Source organism: Pristiophorus japonicus, chromosome 5, assembly GCF_044704955.1.
Source record: "Pristiophorus japonicus isolate sPriJap1 chromosome 5, sPriJap1.hap1, whole genome shotgun sequence".
Classification (NCBI taxonomy): Eukaryota; Metazoa; Chordata; class Chondrichthyes; family Pristiophoridae; genus Pristiophorus; species Pristiophorus japonicus.
In genome coordinates this window covers 241,118,687-241,137,114 of record NC_091981.1, presented here as the reverse complement: position 1 = coordinate 241,137,114, position 18,428 = coordinate 241,118,687, and the positions used below count along the sequence as shown (strand labels likewise).

The 18,428-nt window shown below is 43.6% G+C and overlaps 1 protein-coding gene across 1 annotated transcript in view; it reads right to left on the bottom strand.

Annotated features, from left to right (window-relative positions):
- The window catches only part of LOC139263985 (myosin-IIIa-like), a 211,748-nt gene that overhangs the window by 43,149 nt on the left and 150,171 nt on the right, over positions 1-18,428 (bottom strand). Inside the window, exons 3-4 of the mRNA XM_070880083.1 lie at positions 9,458-9,562; positions 9,161-9,260 (exon numbers count right to left, since the gene is read on the bottom strand). Of these exons, the coding sequence (XP_070736184.1) occupies positions 9,161-9,260; positions 9,458-9,562 (205 nt within the window). The remainder of the gene's footprint in view (positions 1-9,160; positions 9,261-9,457; positions 9,563-18,428) is intronic.

The window sequence follows — 18,428 nt, the reverse complement described above, 5'->3', positions numbered from 1 at the left end:
TCATTTGTATTTGCTCATTCCCTCTCTCACACAATCTCGCTCTCTCTCACACTCGCACATTCTCTCTCCCTGGCCGAAAGGACTCTGCACCGGATTCGGGAAACGTCTAACTGGCCGAAGGGTCTCTGGGACAACCTGCCAAAGGGTCTCTCTCTCACACACACTCTCTCTCTCTCTCTCACTCACCATAAAAATCACCCTCCTCTGCCCTTGCTTTGCTGGCGTGTATGTGTGCGTGCTGCTGCAGCCGCTGTCTCTCGTGGCCACCGCTGATGTTGGGAAGGGGGGCAGTGCCGGCACCGGGTTCCAGGCACAGACTTTAATCAGAAGACTGCTAACTTCACCAGCATACCAGCAAACCAGGCACAGAACCTGTACATGCATGCTGGTAATGTCCATCTTTTGTTACTGTTTGTAGCTGAATGTATTGATTCATTAAAGTTTTAACTTATAAATGTAAACTCGCCCTAACGATTGTATTGATTCATTAAAGTTTTAACTTATAAATGTAAACTCGCCCTAACGATTGTATTTATTCATTAAAGTTTTAACTTATAAATGTAAACTTGCCCTAACGATTGTATTTATTCATTAAAGTTTTAACTTATAAATGTAAACTCGCCCTAACGATTGTATTTATTCATTAAAGTTTTAACTTTAAAATGTAGGCTCACCCTCAGGGAAAAATCGTTTATAGCCCAATCCCCGAGGGACCCGGATAATCGAGAGTTGCCTGTATATCCTTTCATAAATATGGAAACCAAAACTGCATGCAGTATTCCAATATCCTCACCAATACCCTGTATAACTGTAGCAAGACTTCCCTGCTTTTATACTCCACCTCCTTTGCAATTAAGGCCAAGATTGCATTGGTCTTCCTGATCACTTGCTGTACCTGCATACTAACCTTTGTGCTTCATGCACAAATACCCCCAGGTCCCGCTGTACTGCAGCACTTTGCAATCTTTCTCTATTTAAATAATAACTTGCTCTTTGATTTTTTTTCTGCCAAAGTGCATGACCTCACACTTTCCAACCTTATACTCCATCTGCCAAATTTTTGCCCACTCACTTAGCCTGTCTATGTCCTTTTGCAGTTTTTTTGTGTCCTCCTCACACATTGCTTTTTCTCCCACCTTTGTATCATCAGCAAACCTGGCTACGTTACACTCACTCCTTTCTTCCAAGTCATTAATATAGATTGTAAATAGTTAGATCCCTGCAGCACCCCACTAGTTACTGATTGCCAACCTAAAAATGAACCATTTATCCCGACTCTCTGTTTTCTGTTAGTTATCCAATCCTCTATCCATATTATTATATTATCCCCAACCCCGTGAACTTTTAACTTGTGCAATAACCTTTTATGAGGCACCTTGTCAAATGCCTTCTGGAAGTCCAAATACACCACATCACTGGTTCTCCTGTTTGTTACATCCTCAAAGAATTCCAGCAAATTTGTCAAACATGACTTCCCCTTCATAAATCCATGCTGATTCTGCCTGACCGAATTACGCTTTTCCAAATGTCCTGCGACTACTTCTTTAATAATGGACTCCAACATTTTCCCAACCACAGATGTTAGGCTAACTGGTCTATAGTTTCCTTCTTTTTGTCTGCCTCCTTTTTCAATCTGCTGGGACCTCCCTAGAATCCAGGGAATTTTGGTAAATTGCAACCAATGCATCCACAATTCCTGCCGCTACTTCTTTGAAGACCCTAGGATGCAAGCCATCAGGTCCAAGGGATTTATCCGCCTGTAGTCCCATTACCTTACTAAATACCATCTCCTTAGTGATTGTGATTGTGTTAAGTTCCTCCCCCACTATAGCCCCTTGACTATCCGCTGTTGGGATATTGTTAGTCCTCTACCGTAAAGACTGATACAAAATATTTGTTCAGATTTTCTGCCATCTCCATGTTCCTCATTACTAATTCCGTGGTCTCGTCCTCTAAGGGACCAACATTTACTTTAGCCACTCTTTTCCTTTTTATATACCTATAGAAACTCTTGCTATCTGTTTTTATATTTTATGCTAGTTTACTTTCATAGTTTATCTTCCCTTTCTTAATCATTTTTTTAGTCGTTCTTTGCTGGCTTTTAAAAGCTTTCCAATCTTCTGTCCTCCCACTAGTTTTGGACACTTTGTAGGCCTTTGTTTTTAATTGGATACTGTCCTTTATTTCTTTAGTTAGCCATGGATGGCTATCTTTTCTTTTACACCCTTTTCTCCTCACTGGAATGTATTTTTCTTGAGAGTTGTGAAATATCTCCTTAAATGTATGCCACTGTTCATCAACCGTCCTGCACTTTAATCTATTTTCCCAGTCCACTTAAGCCAACTCTCCCCTCATATCTTCATAGTCTCCTTTATTTAAGCTTAGTACGCTGGTTTGAGATCCAACTTTCTCACCCTCCATCTGAATTTGAAATTCAATCATGCTATGATCATTCATTCCAAGGGGATCCTTTCTTAGGAGATTGTTTATTAATCCTGTCTCATTACACAGGACTAGATCCAAGATAGCCTGCCCCCTGGAACCTGTCCCTTCTGCACTCTTAACTCTTCCTCAAGGCTCCCCTGACCAATTTGATTTGTCCAATCAATATGGAGGTTAAAATCACCCATGATTATTGCTGTTCCCTTTTTGCAAGCCCCACTATTTCCTGGTTTATACTTCGACCAACAGAGTTGCTACTGTTAGGGGGCCTATAGACTATGCCCACCAGTGACTTTTTCCCTTTATTATTCCTTAAATCCACCCAAACTGTTTCAACATCCTGATCATTTGAGTCAATATCATTTCTCACTATTGCAGTGATTCCATCCTTTATCCATAGAGCTACCCCACCTCCTTTTCCTTTCTGTCTGTCCTTCCGGATTGTCAAATACCCCTGAATATTTAATTTCCAGTCCTAGTCATCTTGCAACCACGTCTCTGTAATGGCTATCAGATGAAACCCATTTGTCTCAATTTGTGCCGTCAACTCATCTATTTTGTTACGAATGCTACGTGCATTTAGACAAAATGCCTTTAAATTTAAAATAATGTTATTAGATTTAAAGATTTAAAATAATTGGCAAAAAAAACTAGAGAGGAAATGAGAATTGTTAAGATCTGGTCACACTAACTGAAAGGGTTCTAGAAGCAGATTTAAAATAATTGGCAAAAAAACTAGAGAGGAAATGAGATTTAAAATAATTGGCAAAAAAAACTAGAGAGGAAATGAGAATTGTTAAGATCTGGTCACACTAACTGAAAGGGTTCTAGAAGCAGATTCCACAATAGCTTTCAAAAAGACAATTGGACATGTGTTGAAGAGGGTTAATTTGCAGAGTTATGGGGAAAAATCTGGGATGTGGGACTAAATTGGATAGCTCTTTCAAAGAGCCGGCACAGACATAACAGGCCAAAGGGACTCTTTCAGTGCTGAATGATTCTGTGGGCTAGAACCTCCACTTCTTTTGCCTGCTTAACACCCGCTTAACGCCCACTTAACAGCTGAAATGACGTAAAACGCCCAGATATCGCCCATTTTGTAACAAAATGGAAACTGACGGGGTTTTTTTTTTTAAGACTTATCACCGAGCGTTACTTTCCTCATGGACTTAATGCCGAGATTCAATAATAACACCCGGCGACTGTTTTTGGGCGTAAATAGCATATTTACCCAAACTAGCTGCCATGGAGATCGCCCACCGTCAATTTCACCACCTCACACACATATCGCCCACAATATCGCTCTCCCAAAAAAACGCCCACAAAAAGTGGAACTAACCGGAACGAACGCCAGCGGTGTGGCTGGCATTTGTTAAATCCCACTCTTGCGTGAGGAGCTGAACGATTTGCCTGAAAGAGCACTGATGTGAGTGACAACGCTGACACACTGCTGTGTGTGTGCAGCTTAGACATCAATGGTGCCCATCAACTTGGTGCCAGTTGATTGATGTTAAGTTGTATTTTACACTTTCAGGGTAATGAATCACCAGTATATAACGTTCCAGCTATCTGAGACAATGCGCAACAAGGTTATGTTCAATAACACAAATGTAATACCAACGTTGGTCTGAAATCATAAGTATCACAGCCAATAACACCCAACCTCCTACCCACACTCCAGTTTTTCCACCTTTGACATAAATCACATGTTCAACATGTCCAGCAACACAGAATACAAAGGCAAAGCAGGAGCGTGGTCCCCAAGCCCCATACATTGCAACAAATTGCATACACCCAGATGGAGATATAACAGAGCCATCACCTGCGCATATGCAGCTCACTTTCCTTCCTCCCTCCCCGTCTTCTCCCCACCTCTACCCGTTCCCCTCCTCGCTCCACTGCGCCTGGCCGAGGAGCTCCACAGGCAATGCCTCATTGGGGGGGATGAAGGCAGATGCGTTGCTTGCACGGGTTCGGGAGCTAGGGGTGCCGAGATGGCAACATTCTCTGATGCAGAAGCAGGATCTTGGCCCTTTCTCTCATCTGTCGTTCACAGTGGTGGTGCGAAACCTAGGGGTGGAGTGCCACGCTTGGGGACCATTGGGAGGCCTGTGGCAGCAGTGTTCCTGGCTATCGCATCCAGGGCCTCCGCCATGCGCGAATTGTATTCGGTCATGGTGGCCAGCTGTCAGGATATGCCCCCCAATGCTTCAATGAGCTGGTCACCAAAGTCTACAGTCCTCCTGGACAACTGAACCATCTCTCTGCTGTCATGCTGTGCTCATGGAACAGACCTGCCGCGTCCACGAGGCCGGCGCCGTCCTGGGGACAAATGGGGTGCCCTGTGGAGAAATGCTTGGGGCCTGTACCTCCAGAGTAGAGGCGGGAATGACCAGAGGACCACTAGGTGGCCTTGGGATGGAATGGCTTCTGGGGCATGGCGATGCAAGTTCTTCGAAGTCTGCGCTCTCATCCATCGAGAACAGACCCAGCGGATTGATAGGCGACAATCGGAGCTCCTCAGCACCAGATGTAGTAGGATCATCCACCGACTCTTGGACGTGCCACCACCTTCTGACCTCTGTGGCCTTGCCTTGGGACGTGCTGGTGGCTGAGCTGCAGACACAAATGAGGTTATTAGAGGAGAAGGGGGTGCTAGGGTGACAAGGTGAGTCCAGCGCTACACACAGCATATGCACGACAAAAGCACCACCGCTCTCAAAATGATCGCAGACATCATATTTCATGACCATCAATACATTGTGGATTGCAATGATTTTTATTAGGCCAGCATTATTTCTATGTCATTTTTAGAAATCATCTATCAGATATGATTGTTCGGATATGAGTTGGTGTGGCATCTATTGATTTTACATCATGCTTTACTCACATGCCATCACTTCAGGGTCTGCAGATGCGTCCGTGGCTGTCTGGGGGTGCTTTCCCATGAGTGCTAGCACTCGCTCATCCATGTCAGTGATGTCGCTGGGGACTGGTGGCCCCCCACCCGTTCGCCTCTGCATGGACCTCATCGTCGATAGCTTCTTCTGCAAAAGGTGACAGGACGACATGGCATGAGACCATTGCATGATATCATTGCTAGGTACTGTCACAGACACTGATACAACACATAATAATCATGATTACATCTGTCGGTTGTGATTATTATCATTTTTTGCCTAAAGACGTACACCGTTACCGCAGGCTTTGAGTTCCTGGTAAAAGTGCAAGACCTCACATCTGCTGATATTCACTCATGACTTTTACAAATCAAATTATATAAATACATAAGTACATGTAAATCAATGTAATACTTACTCTTGCGGATCCCACAAGGTCGTTCCATCATTTGCAGCATTGGTTGCCCTCACGCACCTTGTTGGTCGCTGACGAGACCACCCCTGCTATCTCAGTCCATGTCTTCTGGTCTGCCTTTGGGGTGGGCTTCCCACGCCCTCTCTATGTCAAATCACCCCAGCGTGACTCGGCCTCCTGCAGGCGGGAGGCATTTGCCTTGTCCGAGAACCTCCTGGCTCTTTTGCGCCCTCCAATATGCTCCTCTCCCACCTCACTGTTCTCTCCCGCGTCAGTCTCCACAGCATGCTGTGATGCCTCCTCCTCTCCCTCCATTATAGGGCAAATTCAGTCAAATATGTGGCTGTTAACAGCTACTTTTTGTTTGCCTACTTGCTGTGAAGCTCTAAAGTCTCCCTCCTTCCTCCCAAAGCAGCCACACCACACTCAGCCACGCCTTCAGTCTCTCGGAGCTCCCTCTCTCTCTGTCTCCTCTTTTGCGCATGTCATGGTGACCCTTAACCTCCTGAATTGCAGGAATTGAGCATTGCCATGCCGTTGCTAAGGACAGCCACACTTTACGGTAGAAGGTCAAAAAATTTTAACGCTACCGCCCATTTGATATCGCTCACGGTAACGCCCATTTTCAAAAATGTAAACTAGGTGTTTTGAGAATGGGCGAGAAGCCGATGATCTGAAAACCCTTTTTTACCACCCACGCCGGAAATAACGCCCATTTTTGGGCGATAAGCTCAAAAGTGGAGGTTCTAGCCCTATGATTCTATAATCTTAAGAGCCACTGACATCAATGAGATTCCTGTGTATTTTTCAATGTCATTAAGGCTGCTCTTCTTTTTGTCAGAAACTATAACTGCGCTGTGGAATATCAAGGGTATGCATGCCTGAAACACAATCCACAGACATTATAGGGCATACTTCACGTGTAAAGCTCATGTCATCTCATTACTGACACATTGGAGAGAATCACATGTTAAACAGCGGTCAATGCCCTCACTGCTGCACCACCACCAGTGAACCAGCCAATTGGAACAGCGCTTTCAGCTTCAGCCATGATAATGACAGAACCAATTTGTTCTTTTCTCTGTTCTGGGAGGATGTCAAGGGGACGGTTCCTCTGTTTGGTATTTGTAAAGAAAACGGCTTCACTGCAAATAGCAAACTGGAAATGTTCTTTCCTTGCCTTTATGATGTTGCTGTAAGTCTGCGTCACTTTTAATTCATTTTCCCTAAGCTACTAGAAGCTTAAAGAAATGATAGCATTTATTATTCCGGGAAAAATAAATCATAAGAGATCCATTAAAAATGATATTTATCCACTGGATGAATCTGAATATTAATAATTGGGTAAATGTTGGATCCAATTGTTTCCTGATGTGTATCCCCTACTTATGGTTAACAAACAAATTGTTGCCTTTTTAAAAAATGAGCAAAACATTTTTTGCTAATCATATGATGTTTCATTTCATTTATGTTAAAAAAGATATTAATAGAGGTGCATTAATTTACTATTCAGTATATGATATAGTAGCTTTTAAACTTGTCATTAATTAGTGCTCGGAAGAAGTCACTGATCGATGGTATGCTCATTATAAAATTCATTAGGGACATATCAAGAAAAGGGCTATAGTTGTTGAAGGGGAAAATGACTGTGGGGGAGGGGAGGACATGCTTTCAATCTAAAGTGCTCAATGTAAGTAAAAAGAATGAATCTTTAAAGATCAGTAAGAAGAATGCTTTTGTTTTTATCCTTGCAGCAGTAGTCTGCCAAAAATCTATTATGGTGTTGGCTCTGGAATCCAAAAAAGAACCAATCAACTGAGTTAAACAACAGGTCAGTAAGCACGTGGCTCAATAACCAATAGCATTAAATTGGCATCCTTCTCAGGCCTAGTGGCACGAACAGGATAGACGTTTCCTTCTGTTGAATGTGCTGCCTCTGGCTGGGATGCAGTTCCACAAGCACTGGCAGCTCTCCTGGTACTGCACCCTGCTGAAGTAGCCACTTATCCTCCTTTAGCTCAGAGAACATGTGCCAGCCAGTTCGAAAGCAATAGTCAGCTCTGCAGCCAGGCCAAAAGCCTGCCTCACCTGAGGACAGGGGTCGGACCGGATACCATAAAACAGTCGGTTGCTAAATTTGACTTTTCCCTGCCGAGGCTAGAATGTTGAGGCTAATTGTAGAACCCTAACTGATATCCCCAGGCTAACTCAGAACAGACCAGGAATTGAACTTGGGATCTGATGGTGTCTGTAGTTTAAAAGCACAGTACACAGTATATTTACCCATTAGTACATCAGGGGGTTGGGGAGGGATCTTTAATGATACTCCCCCTCTACCACTCCTTCGAACTAAACAAAGAACTTCTACTTTGACTCCGGAAGTTGGGTAGCGAAGCTTGAGGCAGCCAACAAACTATCCTGGCCTTGGCAGCATGAGGCCCCAGCAGATTTTAACTCCTCGGTCTCGACTGGTCACTCCCAGTCTGTTTCCCACTCAAAACCAATGGTAGGGGCTGCTGGCCAGCAGGCAGGAACGCAAGGAATGGTCCCCGGTACTCGGGTAATTCACAGGGAGGGTCTTTCTGGAGGACCTCACGAACGGGGGTCCATCTGGCCCACAAAAGTAAAAAAAGAGGCCTTTTTGTACCCATTCTGGCCCCGACTGCTTCCTGCGAGGGTTGGCCCAGTGGAAATGCCACAACAGCTTCCCTCTGCAGTTAAAATAGCGATCGACCTCCGATCAGGATCTGTATATTTAAAGAAGGACCTGACAGTTGTCTACAGCTGTCCTTCTTGCCTGTTCAGAGGTAAAACGTTAGCCTGTGGGATCGGTGCAGGATGTTGGTGGCTGAGCACTAACGGTGGTTTCTGCCAATCAGCCCAGGTTCAAATCACTCCTTTTATACCGAAATCCCCATCTCCTTCCCTGTGTAATGCTGCCCTTTTGGATAACACTGCCTGTTTCTGTTGAAGAATGTTTGAATTTAAGGATCTGATTTCCTGGCTCAGCTTTTGCTTCGACCATGTGCACGAATATTTTACAATTATATGTCTTCAATATTAGTTATGATTTCTGTAACTATAACAACTATCATTTTAGATTTCAGAGAAAAAGCAGAAATAACTTATCCAGCTGTGATAAGTTTGGCTTGATGACTTGTCAAACCTGCTAGATTCCCGTACGCCTTGTAACCCTTCCCCTCATCCTCCACGCAGACAGCTGCAAACACACTGGGTGAAAATGAATTCTGACAGATGATTTTGCTTCTCGGACAGAATCCTTACAGCTTCTGGCTGTACGCCCCTGCTTAAACCGCCTCTTGCTCAGTCTGCCTGATGTACTTTAGCAAAACTGCTGAGAGGAATGACTGCCTCCTTTGGCTGCATGCAAATTGCGACATACCAAAATCCACAAGTTTGATGCCTCCCTCTGTTGTTAATAGGATGTTATTGCCCTTGATGTCACGATGAATGGTCCTGTTGTTGTGTAAATGTTTCAGACCCTAAAGAAGAATTGAGAGTGACAGTTATATTATTCTTGCAGCAAATAAAAGCTAGCTGCCTAATAAACATAATGAAGTGAGCCATTTTTAATGATAGCAGGTCACATGTTACTGCAAATGGGGCTGAAAATCAGTGCAATGCTTCCTTTTGAGCTAAAAGAATCTGTTACTTGTTAAAATGCAAATATAAATCTTACCATGAGGGCTTCATGCAGGATGTAAGCAATGATCAGTTCACTCATTCTCTCGCCTCGTTTTAATAACCCTTTCGCCAGATCGGTCACAGAACCTCCACTGCACAACTGAAACAACAGAAATGTGATTGGTAACAACAGCAATACCATTAACTTGCATTTATATAGCACCTTGAATGGAGAAGCACATTCCAAGATCCCTCACAGAGATGTAAGCAAGACTAGGTGCTGAGCCAAAGAAAGAAATATTAGGAAGATTGGTCAAAAACTTGGTCAAAGAGATAGGAATTAACAATAACAATGTGCATTTATATAGCTCCATAAACATAGTAAAACATCTCAAGGCGCTTCACGGGAGTGATTATCAAGCAACATTTGACAATGAACCAAATAAAGGGATATTAGGACAGGTAAGATAGGTATTAAGGAGCATCTTAAAGGAGGAGAAAGAGGTAGAAAGGCAGATTGATTTAGGGAGGGAATTCCAGAGTTTAGGGCCAAGGCAGATGAAGGCATGGGGACCGGGACTGGCATCGGGAGGGAGTGGGGAGGGGGAGATAGACATTTGTCATTACACTTTAATAATTTAATGGAGGTCCCCGCTCCTATCCCTGGCCAAATGGCCTCCCGGTCCCGGTACCCATTCCTATCCCAGGCCGAATGGTCTCCCAGTCCGGTTCCCGCTCCTATCCCAGGCCGAATGGCCTCCCGGTCATGGTCCCTGCTCCTATCCCAGGCCGAATAGCCTCCCGGTGCTGATCCCCACTCCTATCTCTGGCCGAACGGCCTCCTGCCTCCCGGTCCCCACTCCTATCCCTGGCCGAACGGCCTCCTGCCTCCCGGTCCCCACTCCTATCCCTGGCCGAACGGCCTCCTGCCTCCCGGTCCCCACTCCTAACTATGCCTGAAAGGCTTCCCCCCACCTCTCTCCCATTCTTTCCCACTCTCTCTCACCTCTCTGCTGCTGCTGCCGCTACTGTCCGGGCCCTGGAACTGCATCTGCTGTGCTGATTGATTTACCTGCGCCAATTTTCTTAACTGCCCAGAAGGTCACATACGCCGGCCTAAGAAAAATTAGAGTAAATCGGAGCTGGCCAAACTTGTTTAAATGGCCAGAATTGGTGAGGGAGGCAGAACACAAAAAAAAACTAACCTAAAAAAATCGTAACTAACTGAGTTACACTGGCACACAATCTTTGTGGAAACTTTGATTTTTTATTTTAGACCAAAAAAAGCGGCACGCGCCAAAAAAATGGCACAAATGACTTGGGAAAATTGAGCCCTATGTTTTGTCGTTTATTCAAATGAATCCCTTTTATATATATAGGAAGTTAATCTCCTTTGTGAAGATTAAACAGCCAAGGTGCATATAGAGATACAAGACACCTAAATAAAGATATCTATCTACATATGCAATTACATATAGACACAGAAGTGAGCATGGTCGAGACACAATAATGATATGAGGCATTCACAGGTACCTAGAGATAGGTGTAAGGATAACAAAAGTAAGCAAAATGTTAGAAACACAATACTGGAGAAGCCCCTTTATAGGACTGACCAAAATAAAAAAGAGAGTCGAGAACATTAGTTAGAAGACAAGAGTTCGAAAATGCTAATTACGTAATTAGGCAGCTAGTCGGTTCAATAGATTTTTTTAATAGATCTGAAGATGTTGGGAAGCGGAGCAAAATGTTGCACACTATCCAAAGGTCATCTCTGTCAGGCAAGTGAAGAGTGTCCAGAGAGCTGTGTATAACTAATTAACATTACACATAGGCAGGATTGAGGTTATAACTTGGTGGGTGGCTGCAGTCTGAATCAGGGAGACGGGCTCAGCTTATATCAAGGGCAGCAGGAGCTGGTTCAGAGGTTCTGTGGTGCTTTTGCGGGGAGCAGCTATATTCCAGTTATCTGTCTTAAATTCAAATAACCACTATTCCTAGAATTGACAAGATGTATAGCTGTTATTCAAGGAATATATTTTACTAAAGAAGGCTTGACAGCTGAAATGTTCACCAAATTTTTTTTTTTCAGATGCTAATGGTCATTGTATTATGCACAAAAGTATTTATTTTAATATATGAACATTTGCAGTTTTTAAAATGTTATTCTGTATTAATTTGGATTAGACTTAGTATTTTTATATAAACAACGCACGCACACATTTGAAGTGCAAAGCAAAATAGTTTTCTCCTTCATCGGTTTCAGTTTATAGTGACTTTTGTAATGTATGCACCTGTGAGTATGCTCACAGGTTTGTGGAGCTGTTACATTGTGAGTGGCTTAGCCAGTCACGTGATGTTCACAAGGCTCAATAAAACCCCAGTCAGTTGGGTCTAGGTCATCCACGATGAGATATGCAGTTGTGAACCTAGTGGGTGAACTGGTAATGTGTAGTGTGATTGTTAAACCGTTGTTAATAAACCAACTAGTTCTTAATAGCAATGTGTTGCTAGGAATTCTTAAGCAAAGAACCCATGAAGCAAATACATTACATCTTTCAAATTTCTTCTTAGCTTGGGCTGTCTCATGGGTAGCAGGGAGAGGATCTTAGACTCCATCCAAAGTTAACAAGTGTAAATCACGGGGCTGCCTCACAGTACAGTAGCTGGGAAATAAAATGAGTAAACATTGAGAAATGCACGGTTAATCAATAACGGATTTATGAAGGCATGTCATGTTTGACAAATTTATTCACGTTTCTTCAAGAAATGACCAATGATAGATGTAGTGCAGATGGATTGCTAGAAGGTGTTCGCTATCTCACAAGAGGATTGTTAGAAACATTCTGGTGTATGGTATAAGAGGAAATGTAGCAGCATGGATAGAAAGTTGGTTGACGGACAGGATGATGGGCCCCGATTTTAACGACTGGTGGATTCACCACCCAGGCCTGAGTTAAAATTACAGTCTGTTCTCAATGATGTAATCGGGCTGCAACATGTATATGTAAAGAAGGACCCTGTTGGCTCCGGGCACATGTCTTTGCTGCGTGCTCAGGAGAGCAGGTTAAAATTTCAGTTGTTGCGATCATGGCGGCTTTGGGACAAGTAAGAACCAGGGTGATTTTAACCGTCCACTCGTCAGGTTCCTGCTGAACGAGTAGGGTTAAAATCATCCACTAGGAGGAAAAGCAATGTGTGAGGAGGACACAAAAAATCTGCAAAAGGACATATACAGGCTAAGTGAGTGAGCAAAAATTTGGCAGATGGAATATAATTTTGGAAACTGTGAGGTCATGCACTTTGGCAGAAAAAAATCAAAGAGCAAGTTATTATTTAAATGGAGAAAGATTGAAAAGTGCTGCAGTACAGCAGGACCTGGGGGTACTTGTGCATGAAACACAAAAGGATAGTATGCAGGTACAGCAAGTGATCAGGAAGGCCAATGGAATCTTGGCTTTTATTGCAAAGGGGATGGAGTATAAAAGCAGGGAAGTCTTGCTACAGTTGTACAGGGTATTGGTGAGGCCACACCTGGATTACTACGTGCAGTTTTGGTTTCCTTATTTACGAAAGGATATACTTGCTTTGGAGGCAGTTCAGAGAAGGTTCACTAGGTTGGTTCCGGAGATGAGGGGGTTGACTTATGAAGAAAGGTTGAGTAGGTTGGGCCTCTACTCATTGGAATTCAGAAGAATGAGAGGTGATCTTATCGAAACGTATAAGATTATGAGGGGGCTTGACAGAGTGGATGCAGAGAGGGTGTTTCCACTGATAGGGGAGACTAGAACGAGAGGGCATAATCTTAGAATAAGGAGCCGCCCATTTAAAACAGAGATGAGGAGAAATTTCTTCTCTCAGAGGGTTGTAAATCTGTGGCATTCACTGCCTCAGAGAGCTGTGGAAGCTGGGACATTGAATAAATTTAAGACAGAAATAGACAGTTTCTTAAACGATAAGGGGATAAGGAGTTATGGGGAGTGGGCAGGGCAGTGGACCTGAGTCCATGATTGGATCAGCCATGGTCTCATTGAATGGCTGAGCAGGCTCAACGGGCCGTATGGCCTACTCCTGCTTGTATTTCTTATGTTCTTATGTTCTAAGGGCAAATGGGTGTTACTCAGACTGGAGGTTTGGAAATGGTGTACCCGAGGAGTCAGTTCTGGGTCTAATTTTGTTCTCTGAATTTCGAGATGATTTCAACTTGGATATAAGGAACTCAATTTCAAAATTTGCTTACAACTTCAAAGTAGGGGGTTTGGCAAACAGAGAAAAGAATTGTAAAAGACATCTGAAAGACATGGACAGATTAGTGGAATGGGCAGACAGATGGCAGATGCAATAATGTATGGAGAAGTGTGAGGTAATACATTTTTGGAGAAAAAAGTCAGGAATAGGAATATACACTCAATGAAAGGTCACTGATGAATGTAGTTAAACACAGAGATCTAGGAGTACAAATGCACAATTGCCTGAAAATGTGCGTGCAGTTAGATAAAGCTATTAAAGAAAAAGCTAATAGGTTTTGGGGTTCTGTAAACAGGGGAATAAAGGGCCAATTTTAAACCTCCCCCACCCCCACCATGCCCAATGGGACCGGAACGAGTGAGGGGTAAGATGGTGGGGCGTTCGCACCACATTCCCGTGCCCACAATTTTGACTTGCCTGAATTCAAGAAAGGGAAGACTACCCGTCCCAGAGGAGCAGGGGTCTAATTTAAACGGCATTGTCACATCCCGATGATGTCATCGGGTCAGGCATGCCATTTTAACTATGGGCTCGACTAAGGCCCACATGGTCTCCTGCCCAAGCTGGCGGCAGCACTATCCAGCTCTCAGGAGGCACACGTAAGTGTTGTAAAAAAAAAAGTTTTGTAAAGGTTCCTTGTGAACCAGAAGGAGTGTTTCAGTTTCCCTAGTCTGTAGTAATCTTGCCGGCGATCATTTCTGTGGATTTCCAGCAGCGGCCCTGACACTCCCTCCCCCCCCCCACCCCATCAATTTTGACTTCTAGCCACCGCCGGTGCCGTCTTTTCCACTGGTGGCAGGTCGGAGTCAGATTTGGAGCATGCAAATGAGGAGAGTTAAAATCTCCCAGGCTTCATGTTGTGGGCCGATTTGGTGCCCATTTTGGCCCCCACACTCCTGATTCCCAAACCCGAGTTAAAATAAGCATTTAGTAGTAAAGAAGCTGTGCTGGAATTTATTGAAAACATTGGCTGGGCCACGGTTGGAATATTGTGTGCAGTTTTGGGTGCAAGAATATTAAAAGCATAGAGATCATACAGTGTAGCTTCACCAGGATAATGCCAGGGGTGGGAAAGCATAGTTATGAGGATAAACTTGGGATATTAGGATTATTTCCAATGGAAGCAGAGTTGGCAAAGATTTAATAGAAGTTTTTAAAATTATGACAATTTTGATAATAAATAATGAAGACAGTTTCCTCTGGTTGGGGAGTTAGTCATGAAAGGTCAGCAATTTATAACTATCCCTAAGAAAATGAGGTTAGAGGTTAGCAAATATTTCTTTACACATAGGGTTGTTGGAGCATGGAACACTTTGCCACAGGGATGTTGAAGCAGAGACCATTGTAGCTTTTAAGGGAGAATTGGAACAGAAGAGGATACAGGGGCTATGGGGAGAGCAGGACAATGAGATACTATGGTTCCTTGACTCCATCCAGCCATGACAGGATCGGATCTCAGGGCTGCCTCACAGTGTAGTAATGTGAGTATACGGGACTCCAACCAGAGGTGATGAAACCAAGGTTACAATAGCCACCAATGCAGTTTTGAAATGGACAGGCTGGTTTTGGGAGTTAGCTGATCTTAGATGGGACTGTTGTGGTTGCATTTCAATTGGCCTTGGCGACCTTGGTCTGTGAAAGGAAAAATCACCCAAGGATCTCACTCCTGATCACGTCCAGTGAAATCACTTCCCCCAACAGTGGTAGTGAGGTTGGAGACAGCATCAAACAAGAAATAAGGGATGTGTGCAATAAAGCTACAGCAGTTATCATGGGTGACTTTAATCTACATATTGATTGGGCTAACCAAACTGGTAGCAATTTGTGGAGGAGGATTTTCTGGAGTGTATTAGGGATGGTTTTCTAGACCAATATGTCGAGGAACCAACTAGAGGGCTGGCCATCCTAGACTGGGTGATATGTAATGAGAAAGGACTAATTAGCAATCTTGTTGTGCGAGGCCCCATGGGGAAGAGTGACCATAACATGGTAGAATTCTTTATTAGGATCGAGAGTGACACAGTTAATTCAGAAACTAGGGTCCTGAACTTAAGGAAAGGTAACTTTGATGGTATGAGACGTGAATTGGCTAGAATAGACTGACAAATGGTACTTAAAGGGTTGACGGTGGATAGGCAATGGCAAACATTTAAAGATCACATGTACATCCCTGTCTGGAGTAAAAATAAAACGGGGAAGGTGGCTCAACCATGGCTAACAAGGGAAATTAAGGATAGTGTTAAATCCAAGAAAGAGGCATATAAATTGGCCAGAAAAAGCAGCACACCTGAGGGAGAAATTTAGAATTCAGCAGAGGAGGACAAAGGGTTTAATTAAGAGGGGGAAAATAGAGTATGAGAAGTAGCTTGCCGGGAACATAAAAACTGACTTCAAAAGCTTCTATAGATATGTGAAGAGAAAAAGGTAAGTGAAGACAAACAGGTCCCTTGCAGTTGGATTCAGGTGAATTTATAATGGGGAACAAAGAAATGGCAGACCAATTAACCAAATACTTTGCTTCTGTCTTCATGAAAGAAGACACAAATAACCTTCCGAAAGTACTCTGGGAGCGAGGGTCGAGTGAGAATGAGGAACTGAACGATATCCTTATTAGGCAGAAAATTGTGTTAGGGAAATTGATGGGTTTGAAGGCCGTTAAATCCCCAGGGCCTGATAGTCTGTATCCCAGAGGACTTAAGGAAGTGGCCCTAGAAATAGTGGATGCATTGGTGATCATTTTTCAACAGTCTATCGACTCTGGATCAGTTCCTATGGACTGCAGGACAGCTAATGTAACACCACTTTTTAAAAAGGGAGGGAGAGAGAAAGCGGGTAATTATAGACCGGTTAGCTTGGCATCAGTGGTGGGGAAAATGTTGAAATCAATTATTAAGGATGAAATAGCAGCGCATTTGGAAAGCAGTGACAGGATCGGTCCAAGTCAGCGTGGATTTATGAAGGGGAAATCATGCTTGACAAATTTTCTGGAATTTTTTGAGGATGTAACTTGTAGAGTGGACAAGGGAGAACCAGTGTATGTGGTGTATTTGGACTTTCAAAAGGCTTTTGACAAGTCCCACACAAGAGATTGGTGTGCAAAATCAAAGCACATGGTATTGGGGGTAATATACTGATGTGGATAGAGAACTGGTTGGCAGACAGGAAGCAAAGAGTCGGGATAAATGGATCCTTTTCAGAATGGCAGGCAGTGACTAGTGGAGTGCCGCAGGGCTCAGTGCTGGGACCCCAGCTCTTTACAATATACATCAAATGATTTGGATGAAGGAATTGAGTGTAATATTGGCAAGTTTGCAAATTACACTAAACTGGGTGGTGGTGTGAGCTGTGAGGGGGAGGCTAAGAGGCTGCAGGTTGACTTAGACAGGTTAGGTGAGTGGGCAAATGCATGACAGATGCAGTATAATGTGGATAAATGTGAGGTATCCACTTTGGTGGCAAAAACGCAAAGACAGAATATTATCTGAATGGTGGGAGATTAGGAAAAGGGGAGATGCAACAAGACCTGGGTGTCATGGTTCATCAGTCATTGAAAGTTGGCATACAGGTGCAACAGACGGTAAAGAAGGCAAATGATATGTTGGCCTTCATAGCTAGGGGATTTGAGTATAGGAGCAGGGAGGTCTTACTGCAGTTGTACAGGGCCGTGGTGAGGTCTCACCTGGAATATTGTGTTCAATTTTGGTCTCCCAATCTGAGGAAGGACGTTCTTGCTATTGAGGGAGTGCAGCGAAGGTTCACCAAACTGATTGCTGGGATGGCTGGACTGACATATGAGGAGAGACTGGATCAACTTGGCTTTATACTTTATACATCAACTTCATACATTGGAGTTTAGAAGGATGAGAGGGGATCTCATAGAAACATACAAGATTCTGACGCGACGGGGCAGGTTAGATGCGGGTAGATTGTTCCTGATGTTGGGGAAGTCCAGAACCAGGAGCCTCGGTCTAAGGATAAGAGGTAAGCCATTTAGGACTGAGATGAGGAGAAACTTCTTCACCCAGAGAGTTGTTAACCTGTGGAATTCCCTGCCGCAGAGAGTTGTTGATGCCAGTTCATTGGATATATTCAAGAGGGAGTTAGATATGGCTCTTACGGCTAAGGGGATCAAGGGTATGGAGAGAAAGCAGGAAAAAGGGGTACTGAAGGAATGATCAGCCATGAACTCATTGAATGGCGGTGCAGGCTCGAAGGGCTGAATGGCCTACTCCTGCACCTATTTTCTATTTTCTATGTTTCTAACCCCCACCACTGCTGTAAAATGGTGTCTGAATACAGGTCTTCAATGTGTTTGATTCTGGTGCTTCAGTCACCCAAGATCTAGAATCACAAATGAAGAATGGGCACTCAGGTGAGGTACCAGAGGGTGACTGGTGCCCATGGAACTATACCCTTTGAGTCAACATCTCAGCATCTTCAGAAACTGGAAAAAAAGGCTCTTCAAAATGTTTGCTAAACTGGATTGTAGTGACTTAAATAAAACAAAAGGCCTAAAATAAAGCTAAATAACCTATGAAATAATGACCCGACATTTTACTAGTTATGATGCTTATGAGAGAATCATTCAAATTCCACTCATGATTTTTATGACAAGCATTTGAATGAATGAACACAGATAATGTATCATCAATGTCTTTATGGTCCACTTACTGCTAGTGGGAATCTAATTAACTTTTTTGTTTCTCCCAAATTTCTCCGCTCCTCTTGTGAAGCTGCTGATTAGAGCTGTGATATGTTTCCACAGGGACCAGTGTGCAGTA